The sequence below is a fragment of the Medicago sativa genome, chromosome 1, assembly GCF_051527215.1.
Source record: "Medicago sativa cultivar Bolivia chromosome 1, Bolivia_mono, whole genome shotgun sequence".
In the NCBI taxonomy this organism is placed as follows: domain Eukaryota; kingdom Viridiplantae; phylum Streptophyta; class Magnoliopsida; order Fabales; family Fabaceae; genus Medicago; species Medicago sativa.
This window is the reverse complement of record NC_140749.1, coordinates 72,496,151-72,512,343: the sequence shown is the minus strand read 5'-3', so window position 1 is coordinate 72,512,343 and position 16,193 is coordinate 72,496,151. Positions and strand designations below refer to the sequence as shown.

General features: G+C 33.8%; 2 protein-coding genes and 1 long non-coding RNA gene across 4 annotated transcripts; 2 read left to right on the top strand and 1 right to left on the bottom strand.

Annotated features, from left to right (window-relative positions):
- The first annotated feature begins 1,232 nt into the window (after positions 1-1,232).
- On the top strand, positions 1,233-5,908 carry LOC146957129 (protein NDL2-like). Of its 2 annotated transcripts, none has more exons than XM_085734434.1 (11): positions 1,233-1,368; positions 1,461-1,560; positions 1,746-1,843; positions 2,597-2,685; positions 2,897-2,957; positions 3,045-3,131; positions 3,401-3,478; positions 3,561-3,617; positions 3,713-3,768; positions 5,086-5,221; positions 5,315-5,908. In XM_085734434.1, the coding sequence occupies exons 1-11, from the start codon at positions 1,309-1,311 to the stop codon at positions 5,555-5,557; spliced, it is 1,065 nt and encodes a 354-aa protein (XP_085590560.1). In that variant the 5' UTR covers positions 1,233-1,308; the 3' UTR covers positions 5,558-5,908. The 2 variants fall into 2 exon arrangements, with proteins under 2 accessions (XP_085590560.1, XP_085590554.1); XM_085734428.1 differs by having other exon boundaries at positions 2,588-2,685.
- A 273-nt stretch (positions 5,909-6,181) lies between these two features.
- On the bottom strand, positions 6,182-7,034 carry TIM23-3 (translocase inner membrane subunit 23-3). Its single transcript, XM_085734444.1, has one exon. It carries the CDS (start codon positions 6,947-6,949, stop codon positions 6,401-6,403), a length of 549 nt encoding a protein of 182 aa, XP_085590570.1. The 5' UTR covers positions 6,950-7,034; the 3' UTR covers positions 6,182-6,400.
- A 5,591-nt stretch (positions 7,035-12,625) lies between these two features.
- On the top strand, positions 12,626-14,279 carry LOC146957127 (uncharacterized). The gene is made up of 3 exons (XR_015022283.1): positions 12,626-12,805; positions 12,899-13,005; positions 13,191-14,279. It is a non-coding gene; the product is annotated as an uncharacterized LOC146957127 (long non-coding RNA).
- Positions 14,280-16,193: the final 1,914 nt, after the last annotated feature.

Sequence of the window (16,193 nt, the reverse complement as noted above, 5' to 3'; positions counted from 1 at the left end):
GAAGCCACCCTGTGTTGAAGGTCCCAAAGAAATGGCCTCCACCAACCACATTGTATTCAACTGTCCGTTGAAACTCTTTATCAAACAACATAGTCGCCTCCCCCATGTGAAACGATTGGCATGTCCCTAGACCAGAAAAACAGTTAGGCGATACAGATGCATGATCGAAGCAGAAGAAATTCACTCTTAAGACCCCTTAGTTGTGAAAGAAGATGCATTAACTCAACAGCTCTTGAAACTCTCTTCATACACATCTCTTCGATAAAACATGGATCTCAATTTACATCCCCTCCAAATAATTTCACTTCAAACATCGACCTCCTAATATTCAAAAGAAACAACCCCACCTTGCTTATTATCATCATCACATGAAGAGCAAAAGATATTAGTCTCATGTGAGTACAAACTCCTAAAATATTAATTACTATGTGTAAAAACTAAAAATAGTAGTGATTACTAAAAAAAATGTAGTGATTACATTTTTTTTTGGAATAGCAAAGGCAATTTTATTGAAATGAAACACAAAACAAGTACAAGTTATATACTTGTGTGAAAAATGTAGTGATTACTAATTCCCAACTATACATGCCCCCTTGGTATACCTTTGTCAACAAAAAATACATACATTCCCTTTTCTTTAAGTGGGTCCAGGAGAGATAAATAAATAGCTGGCATATGTGATCATATTGATAGTTTAGTGGAGGATAATTGTCTAATAATAAAATTCCAGGTGTCTTACAGCTGGATAATAATACCAGTCCAAAATTACAATACAACCCATCGTTTTACATTTCATTTATGACTATGATATGCCTCATACTCATACATGTGCCACCGCTAATGTAATCGCTGTCTTTTCTTTCAAGCCCATCCTTTGCCAGCTCTAACCTCAACAAAATCCTAAAACAGAATTTCAATTATTTTTCTCACGTTATTTTTTCATACATACATAGTACTATAACAATGAATAAAATTACGTAATCTTTTTATAGAAGTAGAAAAAATATACAAAGAAATTACGTAAACATATAAAAGGTAAAAATTTCAATGGAGTTTTTAACCCTTTCCAACGGTCACTGACCACATACGACAAATAGTTACTGTAAAATGTTGTACCTTAGTACTTACATTTACTGTGGCCATTCACATTCACAATCAGATTCACTCGTGTTGTGAAGGTTGTGACGGTAACACCAAGTTACATAAAATAAGGGACAAGAAGAGTAAGAACTAAAGAAGAAAGAGAGAAAGAAAATAAGAAGATTCAGTTTTGCTTCTCTAATAAGCTGTGTTGACTGTAACTGCATAATGAGAAATTCAACTGACTCTGTCTCCATTGACATTGATTTGATACCTTTGGGAGGAAAGGTAATCAAACTTTTTTAACTCAGAAAAAATTATTCAGCTTAATAATGTTGTTTGACTAATAATCATTTATGTTTTTGTTTGGAGGTTTGCAGGAATGTATAGTGAAAACAAGCAAAGGTTCTGTTTCAGTGCTTATTTGTGGAGATCAAGATAAACCTGCTTTGATAACTTACCCAGATGTGGCTCTTAATTGTAATCAGTCTTACTTATTATTCATATTGCTTTGCTTTTTATGTTGAATCAGAATATGAATGTCAACACCAGATTTTGCTATTACAAACATATTTATTGGTTATGATTTTTGAAATCTTTGACTATTATATTAATAAGAGCAACTGTTTTTTTTTTTTTTTTTTTTTTTTTTTTTTTTTTTGCAGATGTGTCTTGTTTCCAGGGTTTGTTGTTCTGTCCAGAAGCAGCTTCTTTGATGCTTCATAACTTCTGCATTTATCACATTGATGCTCCTGGGCATGAGGTCGGTGTCGCCATTCTTCCTAGTATTAGTTTACTAACCTTCCTGCTTTCATAAACTATCCTAGAAACATAATGGAAATAAGTCGAAAACAGGCTATGGATGGATATGTCATAAACTGTCTTCATAAGCTCTCACAAACAGCCTCAATGGTATCAGTTAGTGTAGTTAATAGTCTAGGCTAGTAGCTAATGGAAGAGCTTCAATTTCATTGAGTTCATATCAATGTTTTACTTGGAGAAGGTTAGAGAGTGTAAGTTGATGAAATGAATTGCGTTTTTCCAGTTTACACCGTGAAAAGGATTGAGGTCCTGTTTGAATAAACAACTCAATTAAGTGGTTATACTTGTAAGTGTTTATCATATAAGTTATTTCTATAACAAATGATAGATCAAACTGTTTTCATAAACTATCCTAGAGAGCTTATGGAAATAAGCTGAAAACAGGCTATAGGTTTATTATAAACTACTTTCATAAGCTCTCACACAAACAGTCTCTAAAGTGTTTATGCCAGTAAATAAGCTCAAATACGTACGTTGATCCAAACAAGCCCTAAATTGAAGTGAATCATGTCTAATGTCTGCAGACATAGGCCTATTCTATGTCCCTTTTCTTTCTATAGAGGGTTGAGGAATTTGAACTTCCATAAAGAATAAAGAAATAGATAACCTATGATTCACATATTTAAGTTCATGAGCACTCTCCAATCCTAAAGTATAATAAACTCTTTTCTCGTTTGTTTAAGAGATATTGCAGTTAGGAGCTGATGTGATTTCTTCAGATGAACCACTGCTTTGTGTGGATGACCTAGCTGATCAGATTGCAGAAGTGCTTGATTATTTCGGGTACGCATAGCACTTCCTATTCACCGATGCTACATAGTAACAAGTAAATAGATTGTTTGTGCTTTTTTAGATAAATTGAACCAAGGAAAAATGAGTACATAATATCTCTTTCTAAATTGAATATATATTTTTAGATTAATGAAATAGAACTCTTTTGATACTCTTACTTTGATTAGGATCTTAACCTTCATACAAAAATGTCTTAAATCAGGTTAAGAGAGGTTATGTGCTTGGGAGTAACAGCTGGTGCTTACATCCTCACACTATTTGCTGTAAGTTAGCAACTGTGAGCTATAATTTTATTAGTTACAACAATCTAGTATAGTAAACCATCGTGTTAATTTTTCGTCATTTGACAGATGAAATACAAAGAACGAGTGCTTGGATTGATTCTTGTTTCACCAATTTGTAAAGGACCTTCATGGACTGAATGGATTTACAACAAGGTTTCCTCCCCACTTTCATGCTTTTATCATATGTTTATCTATTGCAACAACCAGATTATGGAAAATAATAATGCATAGTCTGACACGGATGCAAACCTATTTATCATGTGTTTGAGTACAGCTCGAAGCTACACTGTTTAGTTTACCGCATTATAAACGCCTGTGATTCTAAACACACTCTTCGTATACATCAAAGCAATCTGAAAAGAATAAGAAGAATATTCATCCTCTTGAAGCAGAATGTTTACAGGTTTTCTACATTCATGCAGGTCTTGATGAACTTGTTGTATTTCTATGGTATGTGCGGTTTACTGAAGGAATGCCTCTTGCAGCGTTACTTCAGTAAGGTATTCTTCTCATTCTTCAACAGGCATTATGTAGATAGAATCATTTATGGAGGTGACTTTACTTCTCTTCAACTTTGAATAGGAGCTTAGATGCAGTATCCAGGGAGCAGAATCAGATGTAATACAAACTTGCCGAAGAGTATGTATAACTATATTTTGGTAACAACTGATACATATAGACATATAGTGTACAATTATGACTAATGGATCCTCTTTTCTGATCTATAATTACAGCTTCTGGATGAAAGGCAAAGTTTGAATGTCATGCGTTTTCTTCAAGCAGTTAATGCGTAAGTTATGATGTTTTCAAGAAACTTCGCATTGTTTTTGTTTTGTTTTCTCGGCTCCTCTACTCCTCCCTCAAGCTTTGAAAATTCATCTGAGCCATTTCACACAACAACGGTGTAACTGCCTAAAACCTGTTATTATTGATGATAACCTAAATATTCTCGAGACATTTGATATTTTTTGTTTTTGTAAAGGCAAAAACGACTTACATTAAAAATAATCAAGCACAGTGAGTGCGAGAAATTGCAACAGCTTACAACCAACGTTTGCTTAAAGAAAAAACAGTGCATCAAAGAAAATTTAGCACCAAACTAGCTTAAAGCACTTAGACAAGAGATCAAAGCTAGCACCCAATCATCACTGCCAATATCTGCAGAATTTTGCAGGAAAAGAGGCTACGAACTTAACATCACGTCACCTTTCTAAACAACTCCAAAGAACAACAAATTTGACTGAAACCTTCCAAACCAAACTTTAATATATAACTAGCATAACCAGGCCGGAGTCAAGCTCACAAATACACTCCAATCAGCCACCAAATCTTAAGATGAGGTATTCCAACTTGTGGAAAATTCCCACCTTCAATGATGGCATAGAAAACCTATGATGCATCCTTGCACACTCTAGTGCAATATCCACCAAATTCTACACCAAAACTATTGCATGCTACTGCTGCAACAGACTTGGCTTCTCAAGAAATCTCCATTACAATTGCATCTTTTTAGATTGCAAGCAACAAAATTCCACACATAGTCAACACACCAGATATGTCATCCTCAAAATCAAGATTTAATGCATAGAAAGAATTCAAACTTCAGCAAATTCCGTCTCACAACATACCTCTGTATAAATGTTTCATCCTCCCTATCTTATTCCTCACTAATACACTGTGCCAATATATGACAGCACTTAAACAAATGCCTCCTCTTATGAACCAATTCCTCGAAGTTAATTTAATCTGTTCCAAAATTGTAGAAATCACAATGTTTTTAGCTTGAAAAACTCCTTCAGAAATCACAATGGTTTATCATTTGATGTTAACTTACATACTGTTCTGTCTTCTTTTAAAAAAAAATCTACACTTGTTATAGTTACTATTGCACATAGATGATTTTTGTTTTATGGATGAACCAAACTCTAGCTTGTGGCTATGAACTTGTTGGATTTTGGGTGTGGACTAATATGGCATGAAATGTAAAAAGAGAGCGAATGAATACTGCCAAGTAGGATAATTACTTTAAAATGCTGGAAAATTAAAAACATGAGTAACTTATCAATTGTTTCCATGATTAATTACCAAAATGCTGAACTGCTTGCAGAAGGCACGACCTAAGTGAGGGACTAAAGAACTTGCAATGCAAGACACTAATATTTGCAGGAGATAGTAGTCCATTTCATGCTGAATCTATCTACATGAGTGAAAAAATAGACAGCAAAATCTGCGCACTTGTTGAGGTATGTAATATTATAGTCCATATTCATTAAAAATGAAATTCCACAAGATACTCAAATAGCAACATGATTGTTTTACAACACATACTTGGTCAGGTTCAAGCTTGTGGCTCACTGGTAACAGAAGAGCATCCAATTTCCATGATCGTACCAATTGAGCGCTTTTTAATGGGGTTTGGCTTCCACAGACAACCACATTTTGCTTCCTCATCAAGCAACGGTTCAACAAGTCCAGTAAGCCCTTCTCGCCATGCAATCGTGGCACCAGAACTCCTCTCCCAAGAGAGTTTAGGAATTAAGCTAAAGCCTATCAGAACCCGTGTTCGTGTTGAAACCTAACCAAGTCCTTAATGATCACAGCTTCATTTCAGCATGGAGTAAGACTAAGCTTTCTACCACTGCACATAAATATATATAGCTATTGTTGAATTCATGTACAACATCAATAGTGTAGGTTATATATTCTTTGATAACGTTTCTTGACAACTGATTGTTATTCCTGTCAATGTAAAAAAAGTAGAAGTCCCGTATGTGACTATAGGATTATTCTTTTGAGAATATGGTTTATTAGATAGATATCTCAAAACCATATTCTTAAGCACTATTCGTTTCTGTTAATTATATTATTTGTGAAGTGAACATATTCATTTATTATTATTATTATTAAACTTGATCATTCTTTATGCTGATTAGAATGAAATCCCTGCAACATCAACAAGTGTGGGTAGCTTGTTCTGTTTTACACTAATAGCAATTTAAATACACTGTCACATTTGTGCTTCAATTAAAATTGGTAGCTTGTTCTGTTTTACACTAATAGCAATTTAAATACACTGTCACATTTGTGCTTCAATTAAAATACATGAATTTATGGAGAGAGTTTACAAACGCAAATTGTGACAACAACTAAGTGCATGTTTAGATTGACATCGTGACTTTTAGCTAAAGTTGCACTCCAAAAACTTCAAGAAAATCAAAATGCCACTGGAATTTCGTCAAATTTATGGAGAGGGCTTACAATAGCAAACTCTGACAACAACTAAGTGCATGTTTAGATTGACGGCTACATAGCTAGAATCACGGGTGCAACCATGATTTTTATCATCTAATCGTCAATCCAAACATGCACTGAAACTGAAAAAAGAAACATTGCAATTACAAACCACCAACTTTAACCTAAACTTATATCGGAACGTATCGTTTCAAAGCTTGCTTCCCAGCAACCGCCACAGCCACCGCAATCCCACCAACAGCACCAGCAATAGCAGCCGATCTTGGACCTGAGGAAGCCTTATAAATCGCTCCTGTACCAAGTCCGGCAACCGCGCTATTAACCAAATCATCTGTATCCCTATAGTAGGTCATCCCACTCTCCAATCCAGCAAAGATCAACCCCAAAACACCAAGCGAGTTTCCAAGTCTCCGACCACCCTGACCACCGGAGTTAAGAACACGGTTAACCCGAAGCTTAACAGATTCACCTGCCTCTGCCTCCCTTAACCCTTGAACGGTTCCTCTGGCTCCACCGATGATCGCTCCGGAGAGATAACCGGTGCCGGTGTAGTATTGAAGATTTTCTCCCCATGAACGGTGCTTTTGGATGGGGAAGAGAGGTTCCGGTGAGGTGGGGAGGTTGTAGAGTTTGTCAATGGGGACGTTGTTGAGGTGTTGGTAGGGATGGTAGAGACGTGTGTTTTGGTGATCTTTTGGGTTTGTTGAAGAATCAGCCATAGCCGTCAAAAACGATGGTTTCAGAAACTGCAGAGAATGTTGTGTTTTATTTCTATGTAGTAGGGTTTTAACAACGATCAAGGGTTTTAGACTATTTTGACCAAATACTTATTGACTTGATCAACAAGTTTTTGTCTCATATAAATTAGGTAGGATTTATATAAATTTTAATCGATAGTAAAGAGTGTCGTAGGGTATGTAAAGCATATAGGGTGGAGCTTTTAGTAGAATGAGATTAGTTGCGATCAAATTTTAAAAAACTTAGAATTGAGATGATGAAACTATTCATATCGTAGGGTATGTAAAGCATATAGGGTGGAGCTTTTAGTAGAATGAGATTAGTTGCGATCTATCCCAAAAAAAAATTTAAAAAAACTTAGAATTGAGATGATGAAACTATTCATAGTTAGAATAAAAAAAGTTTATAGTCATTTTGGCCTTTAAATATATAATGAGTAGTCATAATAGTATCTTAATGTATAAAATTTTTAAAATAGTTATACAATTTGTTAGTCAAAATAATCTCTGATGTTAAAATACTTCATTAATATTATCATAATAGTCTTTTAATATACTTAGTTATTGTCATATCAGTCCTTATAAGTACTTACTTATTGTTATTTTAGTCTTTGTATGAAAAAAGTTATTGTGAACATCGAGAGATTATTTTAGCACCAGAGATTATTTTGACTAACAAAGTGCATAATCAGGGACTATGATGAAATTTTGATACATTGAGGGACTATTATATGATTACTCATTACACATTCAGAGATCAAAGTGACTATTATCCTAAATAAAAAATCACCAAAAACTGAGCAAGTTACAAACCCTCATCTTTCCAACTATTAAGCGAATGTGAACTACCTTTAGTTTCTCTCGATTGAATTTTTTCTCCTATCTTGTCTTTGTGCATCGCATTGTCCTATCCTCTCTATCAATTTTATATGTCTATCTTCGATTCTCTCAAGTTGGATTGCGACTCAAAAAATGGAATTTACTTTTTGTATGATAGGTTGTTTCGCCTTATCATGACTTTATAGCCACAATTGAAATATCCTTTATTTTTGGTATCATAGGGGTATGACACAATCACCGTGATCCACTATGATTTTCTATAAGCTACACAACTTATAGAAAATCATGGTGGATCACGGTGATTCTGACAGACACACTCTAATATCAAAGAGTCACTAAATTGAGAAACAAAATACTACCTCCGTTCCTTTTTAAGTGTCACTTTTTAACATTTTACACAAACCAAGACACTCAATAAATGTTACTTTTTCTTATACAATAATCTATACTTTTACTATAATAGCCTTAGTCATTTAATATCTTATTTCATATATTTCTCTCTCCACAATAAATAACTAAGGGCAATGTTGGTAAAACAACATTTATTGTTGCATTGAACTTTGAAAGTGACAGTTAAATAGGAACAAAAAATTTCTCCAAAAATGACACTTAAAAAGGAACGGAGGGAGTAGAAGCTAAGTTTGTAGTAGATAGCATATATAATAGTCTATTATTGATTATTTCAAGTCTTTCTAACATTACATTAAGGTATTTTTTAGTGTGTGTGTGTATTGCATGTGGTTGTTGATAAAAAAAATTGCCTGATGACATATGAAATTGGTTATCATTCGAGATTTATGCTTTTCTTTTTCATCTGCATTATTATCTGTCTATGTACTAATGAGCCAAATTATTCACATAGTTAAATTTGTTCCTAAAACAATAATTTTTTTGTTTAAAAAGTTAAATTAGCCCATCTATATTGATATCGGGGGAATCAAACCTAAAATATTGAAGAGGAGTACACTCCCACTTCCCAAACTAATACCATTTAGGCCAACCCAAATGAGTTATTAAAAGAATAATTATTGATCAAACATTACGTATAATCGAACTTTAGATTATCATAATACTTAACAAAGGCCCTTTTAAGGCAGAGTAAAGTTCGGTATGTCCTAACTCACAAAAATGACACCGAAAAAAAATCAAACTTAAGACCTTAGGTTCGATCCATCTCCTTTAGTACATCACATTTGCCACTTATTTACATTCAAGTGTTATTTGTCATTATTAATTAATAATATATATTTTTTGACTATTTAATTATTTTATTTTTTATGAAAAACTATTTTTTTATTATCTCAATTTAAATATATAACTTCAAATGTCTCCTTATGCACTGAACGGTTCTATTACTAGTTTTTTTTCTTCATTCCGCTGCTATATTGAGAATCTTGTGATTCTCTTCTTGGGTACATGATTTTTTTTTTGAAGAATCTTCTTGGGTACATGATGTGAACAGAAATTTGAACTAAAAATTGTTGATGATTGCTTATCTCAACCACAAATTTGTTCTCCCATATATAAAAAGATCTTTAACATCTCCAACAGCAGTTAACTGTCTGTTCGTTCTTTAATATATAATTTAGGAGAGGTCGACGCTTTTTTTTTTTTTTAAGGAGTGAACGACACTTAACCGTCGTTAGAGATATTTTGGTCTTTTTTTAGATGCGGTTAAGCATTTTTTGAAGTGTAAAAAGCAATTTTTAAAACTGGTCTATAAAATGGGCTTTTATATATAACTAAAACGAAAGGCTTTTGTACTTGGTCTTGTTAGCACTCATGGGTTCAATTGTAAGGATTTGATTGAATTTTGCTCTCCACCCAGCACGTTTTGCTCCCACCATGCAGCCGTTCCATATTTACCCTTGCGCATGTTAACTAACGCAAGTGTAAATATATGCGTTAGTTAACATGCGTTGCGCAACTTAAGTAACGCAAGTGTTAAACACTCCGTGAGTTAACTTGCGTACACATTAAGCACTACGTGAGTTAACTCACGCACAGTCTGTGCATACAACCAGCAGAGTTGGAAACCTCTTTTCTCCCTGTTTTTCCAATCACTCTTTCATACATTCATTCAAGAACAGAATTTTCATCATTCATTCAATAATACATTCAATCAACATCAACTCATAATTATATTACGAAAAATAACGGGATAAAATAAGCGAATAACATAACGGATAAGGTCATAAAAACGCTAAAAAGCGTAAGTGTAATCGGAGTACAACGAAATCCAACAAAATGTCAAACAAAAAATAAAACTACACAAGTCATAAAACATAAAAGCCAAGTCATGCTGGTCCATCCCGTGGACTCCTACTCCTCCTCCGCGGTGTCGGCATCTGCTCCAGCATGCTCCACTCAGACTGTATGCCCTGTGGGAGAAATTGGCTTTGAATGGTGCAAGAATGATGAAAATCGGATATGGGGGGAAAATTTTCGAAGTAGAGAAGTTGGAGAAATGTGTTTCTGTGTTGCTGATAAATGACTTAACTAACGCTGCGCAAGTTAACTTGCGCAACGCATGTTAAGTCACGCATAAATCACAACTTGTGCATGTTAAGGTGCACAGCGTGACTTAACTTGCGCAGGGGTAAAAATGGAATGGCTGCAGGGTGCGAGTGATTTGTGCTGGGTGGAGAGCAAATATCGATTTGATTTGGCTTTGAAAATTGATCTTTAAGTCTCTTACGAATTGAGCCAACTCGAACATAGTTCGAAATTCAATTTCAAAACTAACTTGTTGTTCTTTGTTCATGACTCATGAGTCATACATAGTTCGACTCATTTGGTTAATGTGTCAGCTTGATAATATATATTGCAAAAGGGGATTAACTATTTATTTATATTGATTAAACAAAACGAAAAGACATAGAAGGAGATGGGAAGGATATGAGGGTTGTACGAAACCATTATGATGCGGTCATTATAATTAAATACGACGATACCGATTAATTCAAGGGTCATGATTGACGCCTCTCATCTCGCACAATATAAAGTCATCCCACTTAATACACCCCCTCTATATATACTAGCGTTTAGACGGGTACTCCGTGCATTTCTCTCTGTTCTTTTTATTGCGCTAACATGTATAAATTATGAACAATATTTTTTTTTTGTGAAATTAGTTAGATTTTGATTAAAATTATATGTATATATGTTTTTAATTTAAAATTGTAACAACATGCTTATCTTTTTAAATTACAATAACCATATAACAAATATAATATAAAAATTTATCTTTTTCAATGACATAAACAATATGATAAAAAAATATTGTTTAAGGGTATAATTGGAATAATATATAATATAATCCAAAATCTCAAATTTTATTTATATATTGTTATAGATAATATTGTTTCTACTGTAGCGAGGTTGCTTCTATCTTAATGGGAATTAACTATTTTTTAATTAATAATTCAAATAATATTAAAAAAAGGATAAAATAGTAAATAAAATACTTTTAATGAAGTGTAAAATTGGAAAGTGAAAAAACCAGCCTAAATTGTTGTATGGTATAGACATATAATATAGATATATATCTTGAAGTTTGGAAGTGGAAGAGTAATTTTGAGGATTCTAAATACTATTTGTGGAATTTTGTTGGTTTTTGTCTTACTTGGATGTACTAATTTTCATGTGGTTTTGTATTTTTGTTTTGGATTTCTTGCAGTAGACTATTCCCTCCGGTCTTAATTATAAGCAAAGGTTCACTTTTTAGATTCATTCAATAATTAATGTATCTGGACTATAATAAAGACCAAATACATTAGTTATTAAATGAATTTAAAAAGTTGACTTTTGCTTATGATTGAGACCGGAGGGAGTATGTTTTTGGTTTTCTATATTTATCTGCATATTTATCCAACTAATTGTTTTCTTCTGGTCTTATCTATGTGCTTCAACTTTCTCCCCAAGGTTTGTTGAACTGTTTTTGTTACTTGATTTGATCCTTGTTATCCTTGGTCCCTAAGTTTCTCACAAATCAATTATGAATTCCCTCTATAAATGGAGAGATCACATAGTTTATTCAGTTTACGGACAAGGCTTCTGAGTTATCCATTTTTCTTCTATTCACCATTTGACTTATGGTAACGTGTTGTTCTTTTCTTCTCACTTCTTCTATCCTTTTCAGTTTTAAGTGGTATATGTACAATATTTGAGTGGCCATAATAGTCATATTTGAAGATGTAATTCTCGAACGATTTTCTACAGTGCAATGGTAAATTGCAACAATGAACTAAGTTGTTTAATCTTGGAGACGGCACAAGTAATAGTTTATCTTGCGCAACTTTGAGCAGTGCCATGAAACGTCTTAAGGAGAGTGGCTTGGTTATGACTCAACCCAATAATATCTTCAATGGTAATATTTTCAAGGTATTTTCGAATTCTAAAACAAGAAATATCTAATTATAATAAAACATTACATATTTCATAGGCTAACTGAAGGTTGCCTTTGAAGAAATGCGTGTACTTAACCTAACATAACGTGACATCAACGAAAATCGGATACGTGTAATCCATTATCTTTGTCATAAATATGTTTATAACTTACATATTCTTAAAATATGTTTTGTTATTTGAATATAGGAAATGTTAACATGTGTCCTTAAAACACATGTTAAGGAACCCAAAGTGGAAATTATGTCTAGGAAATTGTGTCAATTTATTATCTTAAAAGTTGAAAATTAATGTTTTGTAATAAATATTTACCATTTATGGAATCTTTAACATGTGTCCTTAGGACACATGTTAACATGACCCTTTGAGTATTGGCACATTTACATTTATGATAATTTATGTTTTCATTTTGTGTGATGCACGCTTCCAAGGTGTGATGCACGATTCTGAGGTGTGTGTTGTAAGATACACCGTTTCAAGTTCTAGAATCACCTTTTTGTTCTTTTTAATCGCATCCCATTTTGCTCCATTCACATCGAATCTTCAATAGATTGAATGCTACTTTTCGAAGGAAACGACTACTTTTCCTTTGTATGTTATAATCAATTTTTTTTTTGTTTCGATTCCTTTTAAGCTGATTTGTTAAGTTAAATTAACTATTTTTTGTTCAATTTGGGGATTTAGGTTTTGTATCCATCTTTGTCTTGAAACAAAACGTTCTGCATCATTTTTTCGAGATGGCTTTGAAGTTGATTTACAAGGCAGCTCAGTTATGTTCTTAAAGCTCAGATGTAAGAATTTGTAGGTTTTAATTGTTTTCTAACAAATTTTTTTATTTATAACTTTTTATTTCTTGATTTTAGATAGACATTGATTTTGAATTAGATACATTGTTATCAATTGTTTATGTAGTTGAGATGATTTATATTTTCATTGATGTTTTAAGTTTTAAAATAGTTTTTTTAATTCTTTGCAGATTTTTCCTTAATTTTCATCTGCTGCAATCGTGTTTCTGTTCAAGATCTCAATTTTGGTTCCTGAAGTTGAAATTACGTCACATCTGTCTCTTTGAAGGTAATCTCGATACTAATCCTTTATATCTTTCATTGTCTGAAAAATATTGTTGTGTTATATATCTTTCACATGGTTTTCAACACGATTTATCAAGTTGATCTATTGCACACTTTTCATTCTGCCTCACATTTCTTTTTGGGATTTAGGTTTTAATTTCAGGCCAAATTTATCACCAACATAAACGTAACATAATATGATATCTCTTCTCTCTAACTCTCTCTCTCTCTCTCTCTCTCTCTCTCTCTCTCACTCACTAAGTCTCGCCGCCTCATACCCATTCAATCCAAAATGTTTTGTCATGATGTAATCACTATTTATGGTGGTGAGATTGACCATAAGGCCACGACACCATCAAAACTCATATGGGGTTTTTCTTTCGTCGGAGCTACCACCGTCTCTGACGGTGGTTACAAGTTTAGATATGCCTTTGTTGGGTACGATGTTTGGTTCATATATGTTTATGTTGCTCATTGATGCTCATTCAAACACTCTTCAATTGATGCTTCTGACGATGGGGTTGTGTTTTAGATATGGGTTTTCCTCGACTTATGTCTTCTTGTACCATCAACTAGTTTCATACGTGTTGTTAAGGCTTGTTCCTATCGACAACACTGCCACAGAGAGTCATGTCTCCTCACCAAAAAATGGCAGTGTGGTTTTCTTCAGTTTCCAGCGATGTTTTTTGGTGGGATAATGGGTAGGTGGAGAGGTTGTTTGGTTTCTAGATTGGGACTCGGATCTGGTTCACATTTGGTGTTCATGGGTTAGAGTTTCCAGGTCATAGTGGTGTGTTTCTGCGTGGGATCTACTCTGTTTCAGACTCAGATGGAGGATTTTGGTTAAGGGTGAAGGTCAGTGGATTGTGATTAAGGGTATGGTTTTTAACCAATCTATGGTTGAAGAAGGTTAAAGGTGCCGGAAGGACACTTAATTGTTAATGGAGTTTTTTGTGTGGTGGTGAGGTTTTGGTTGTGGCGATGATGAAGAGAAATGTGTGGGTTATTTTTGTTTTGGAAGGGGGGGGGGGGGGGGGGGTTCCTGCTTTTCTTCCTCTATCGCTCATGGTCATCTTAGATGGGTCCATCTCCGATGACACTAGCTTGTCCCGGTTTTGAGTTTTCAATTGGCTTGTGGCTTGATTTTAGGTTGGTCTTGTTTTTGGAATGTTTTTTAGTTGAGCCCTTTTTTCGATCTGATTCTGTTTGTGCTACCGCTCCACATGTCGACCGCCTTAGGGATTTGTTTCCGGGGATTTAGTATCTAGTTCCAAATTCTTTGGGATGGTTATGGTGTTTTCTACGGTAAATCGGGAGTTAAGGGGTGTCTTAGTGATTTATTTTTGGAGTTTGTTGGGTCGATCACTTTTGATTCGAGATCGGAAGTCGGTTTCTTGATTCAAGTCTTTGGACTTGTTATGGTGTCTTCTCAGGAGTCAAGTGGTGGTAGAATCAGAAGAAGAGTTGGAATAAGTCACTTTTAGTGTTTAATTGGGCTCGGTTGTGATGATGAGAAGATGAGGTTCTGTTTTCAAGGATTTTGATCGGGTGATGGTCTTTTTGAGCGGTTTGCTTAGCAGCAGTAGTCAACAGGCCATTGATTTTTGTTTTTGTGGTCATTCACGAGGAAGTGTTGGGGTTTGGCTTTGATTTAGGTGTTGGCTTTGGTTTTGGTAATTTGTTTTCTTATTGGTGTTTGGTGGTATCCCTCGGTGAGGTGGTGTTTTCATGGACTTGATTAGTGATTGTAGTTAAGAAAAAAAAAACATAAGTGTAGTTAATTGTAAAAAAGAAATAAAAAATAAAAAAGAGGAAATGTAGAACTTTGGTACAAGTTGCAGCTTTTGAGTCAAGTGGGTCAAAACTCAAAAGAGTAAAAGGAAAACTGGCAGGTAACAATAGAAATTATTGAGTCCATGTAAGTTGTAACAACAAGAGCATGACATATCTCTTTCTACAACTCATTGCAAGCTGGTTAATACTTGCAACTTACACCACTTACCCCACCCTCTTCCTATTTCCCTCTCATCATTCCTCCCGTACACCAAAAGCTTGTTCTTTTCTTTCCTTTTAGCCATCTTTAACCTTAAATTCAGCCCTCATACATACACACGCACACATGTAGAACTTCAATAATATTGTAACCATGTATTTTAGAGTTTAATTCTTGTGTAGGGTTAGTATAAAGATATTTTACAATGCCAACAAATCGTAATTATCAAATTATTAAAACCGTTTGATTTCAACAAATCGTAATTATCAAATTATTAAAACCGTTTGATTTTAATCATAACTATTTTTATTTTATAGATTGATTGTGATTTGATGAAAGTATATAACTTTTTTATCAAAACTTAAACGTTATAGTTTATCACCTTCAATTATATATGCTAGTGAAAAATATTTAAGGTTCTCGTTCATCTTTTCTAAAACTTATTTCTATCCTAGCTAATTCACGTATACTCTATAGTACTATTAGGTTTTTTTTTCTTCCTTTCTATACATTGAATTTAACTTGTCTTTAATATAAGAGTAGAGCTTTTTTTGTACCAACAAAGACCGATAGATATCACTCTTTATTCATATATTATCTCTTTTTAATATGAGAGTAGAATTTTTCCTAATATACTCTATAGGTAGGTGCAAATCTTAATGGACGAAAATGAGATTAAAAGAGAAAAATAATAAACAAGTTAACAAGAAAAGAGGCAAACAAATTTTAAAAAAAAAATGTTAATACTTAGATCATAACATTGATGAATTGAAGAGAGTCTAGTCTTAAAAAATGCAAAGGATGAGAAAGTGGAAAGTAAATCCAGAAAGGTGGGGGAAATATTCTTATTGTTGGTGATGTTAGATCCAAAAAATACATGTAATAGTAGGGCCAACATGTGGAATCAATAAATTGA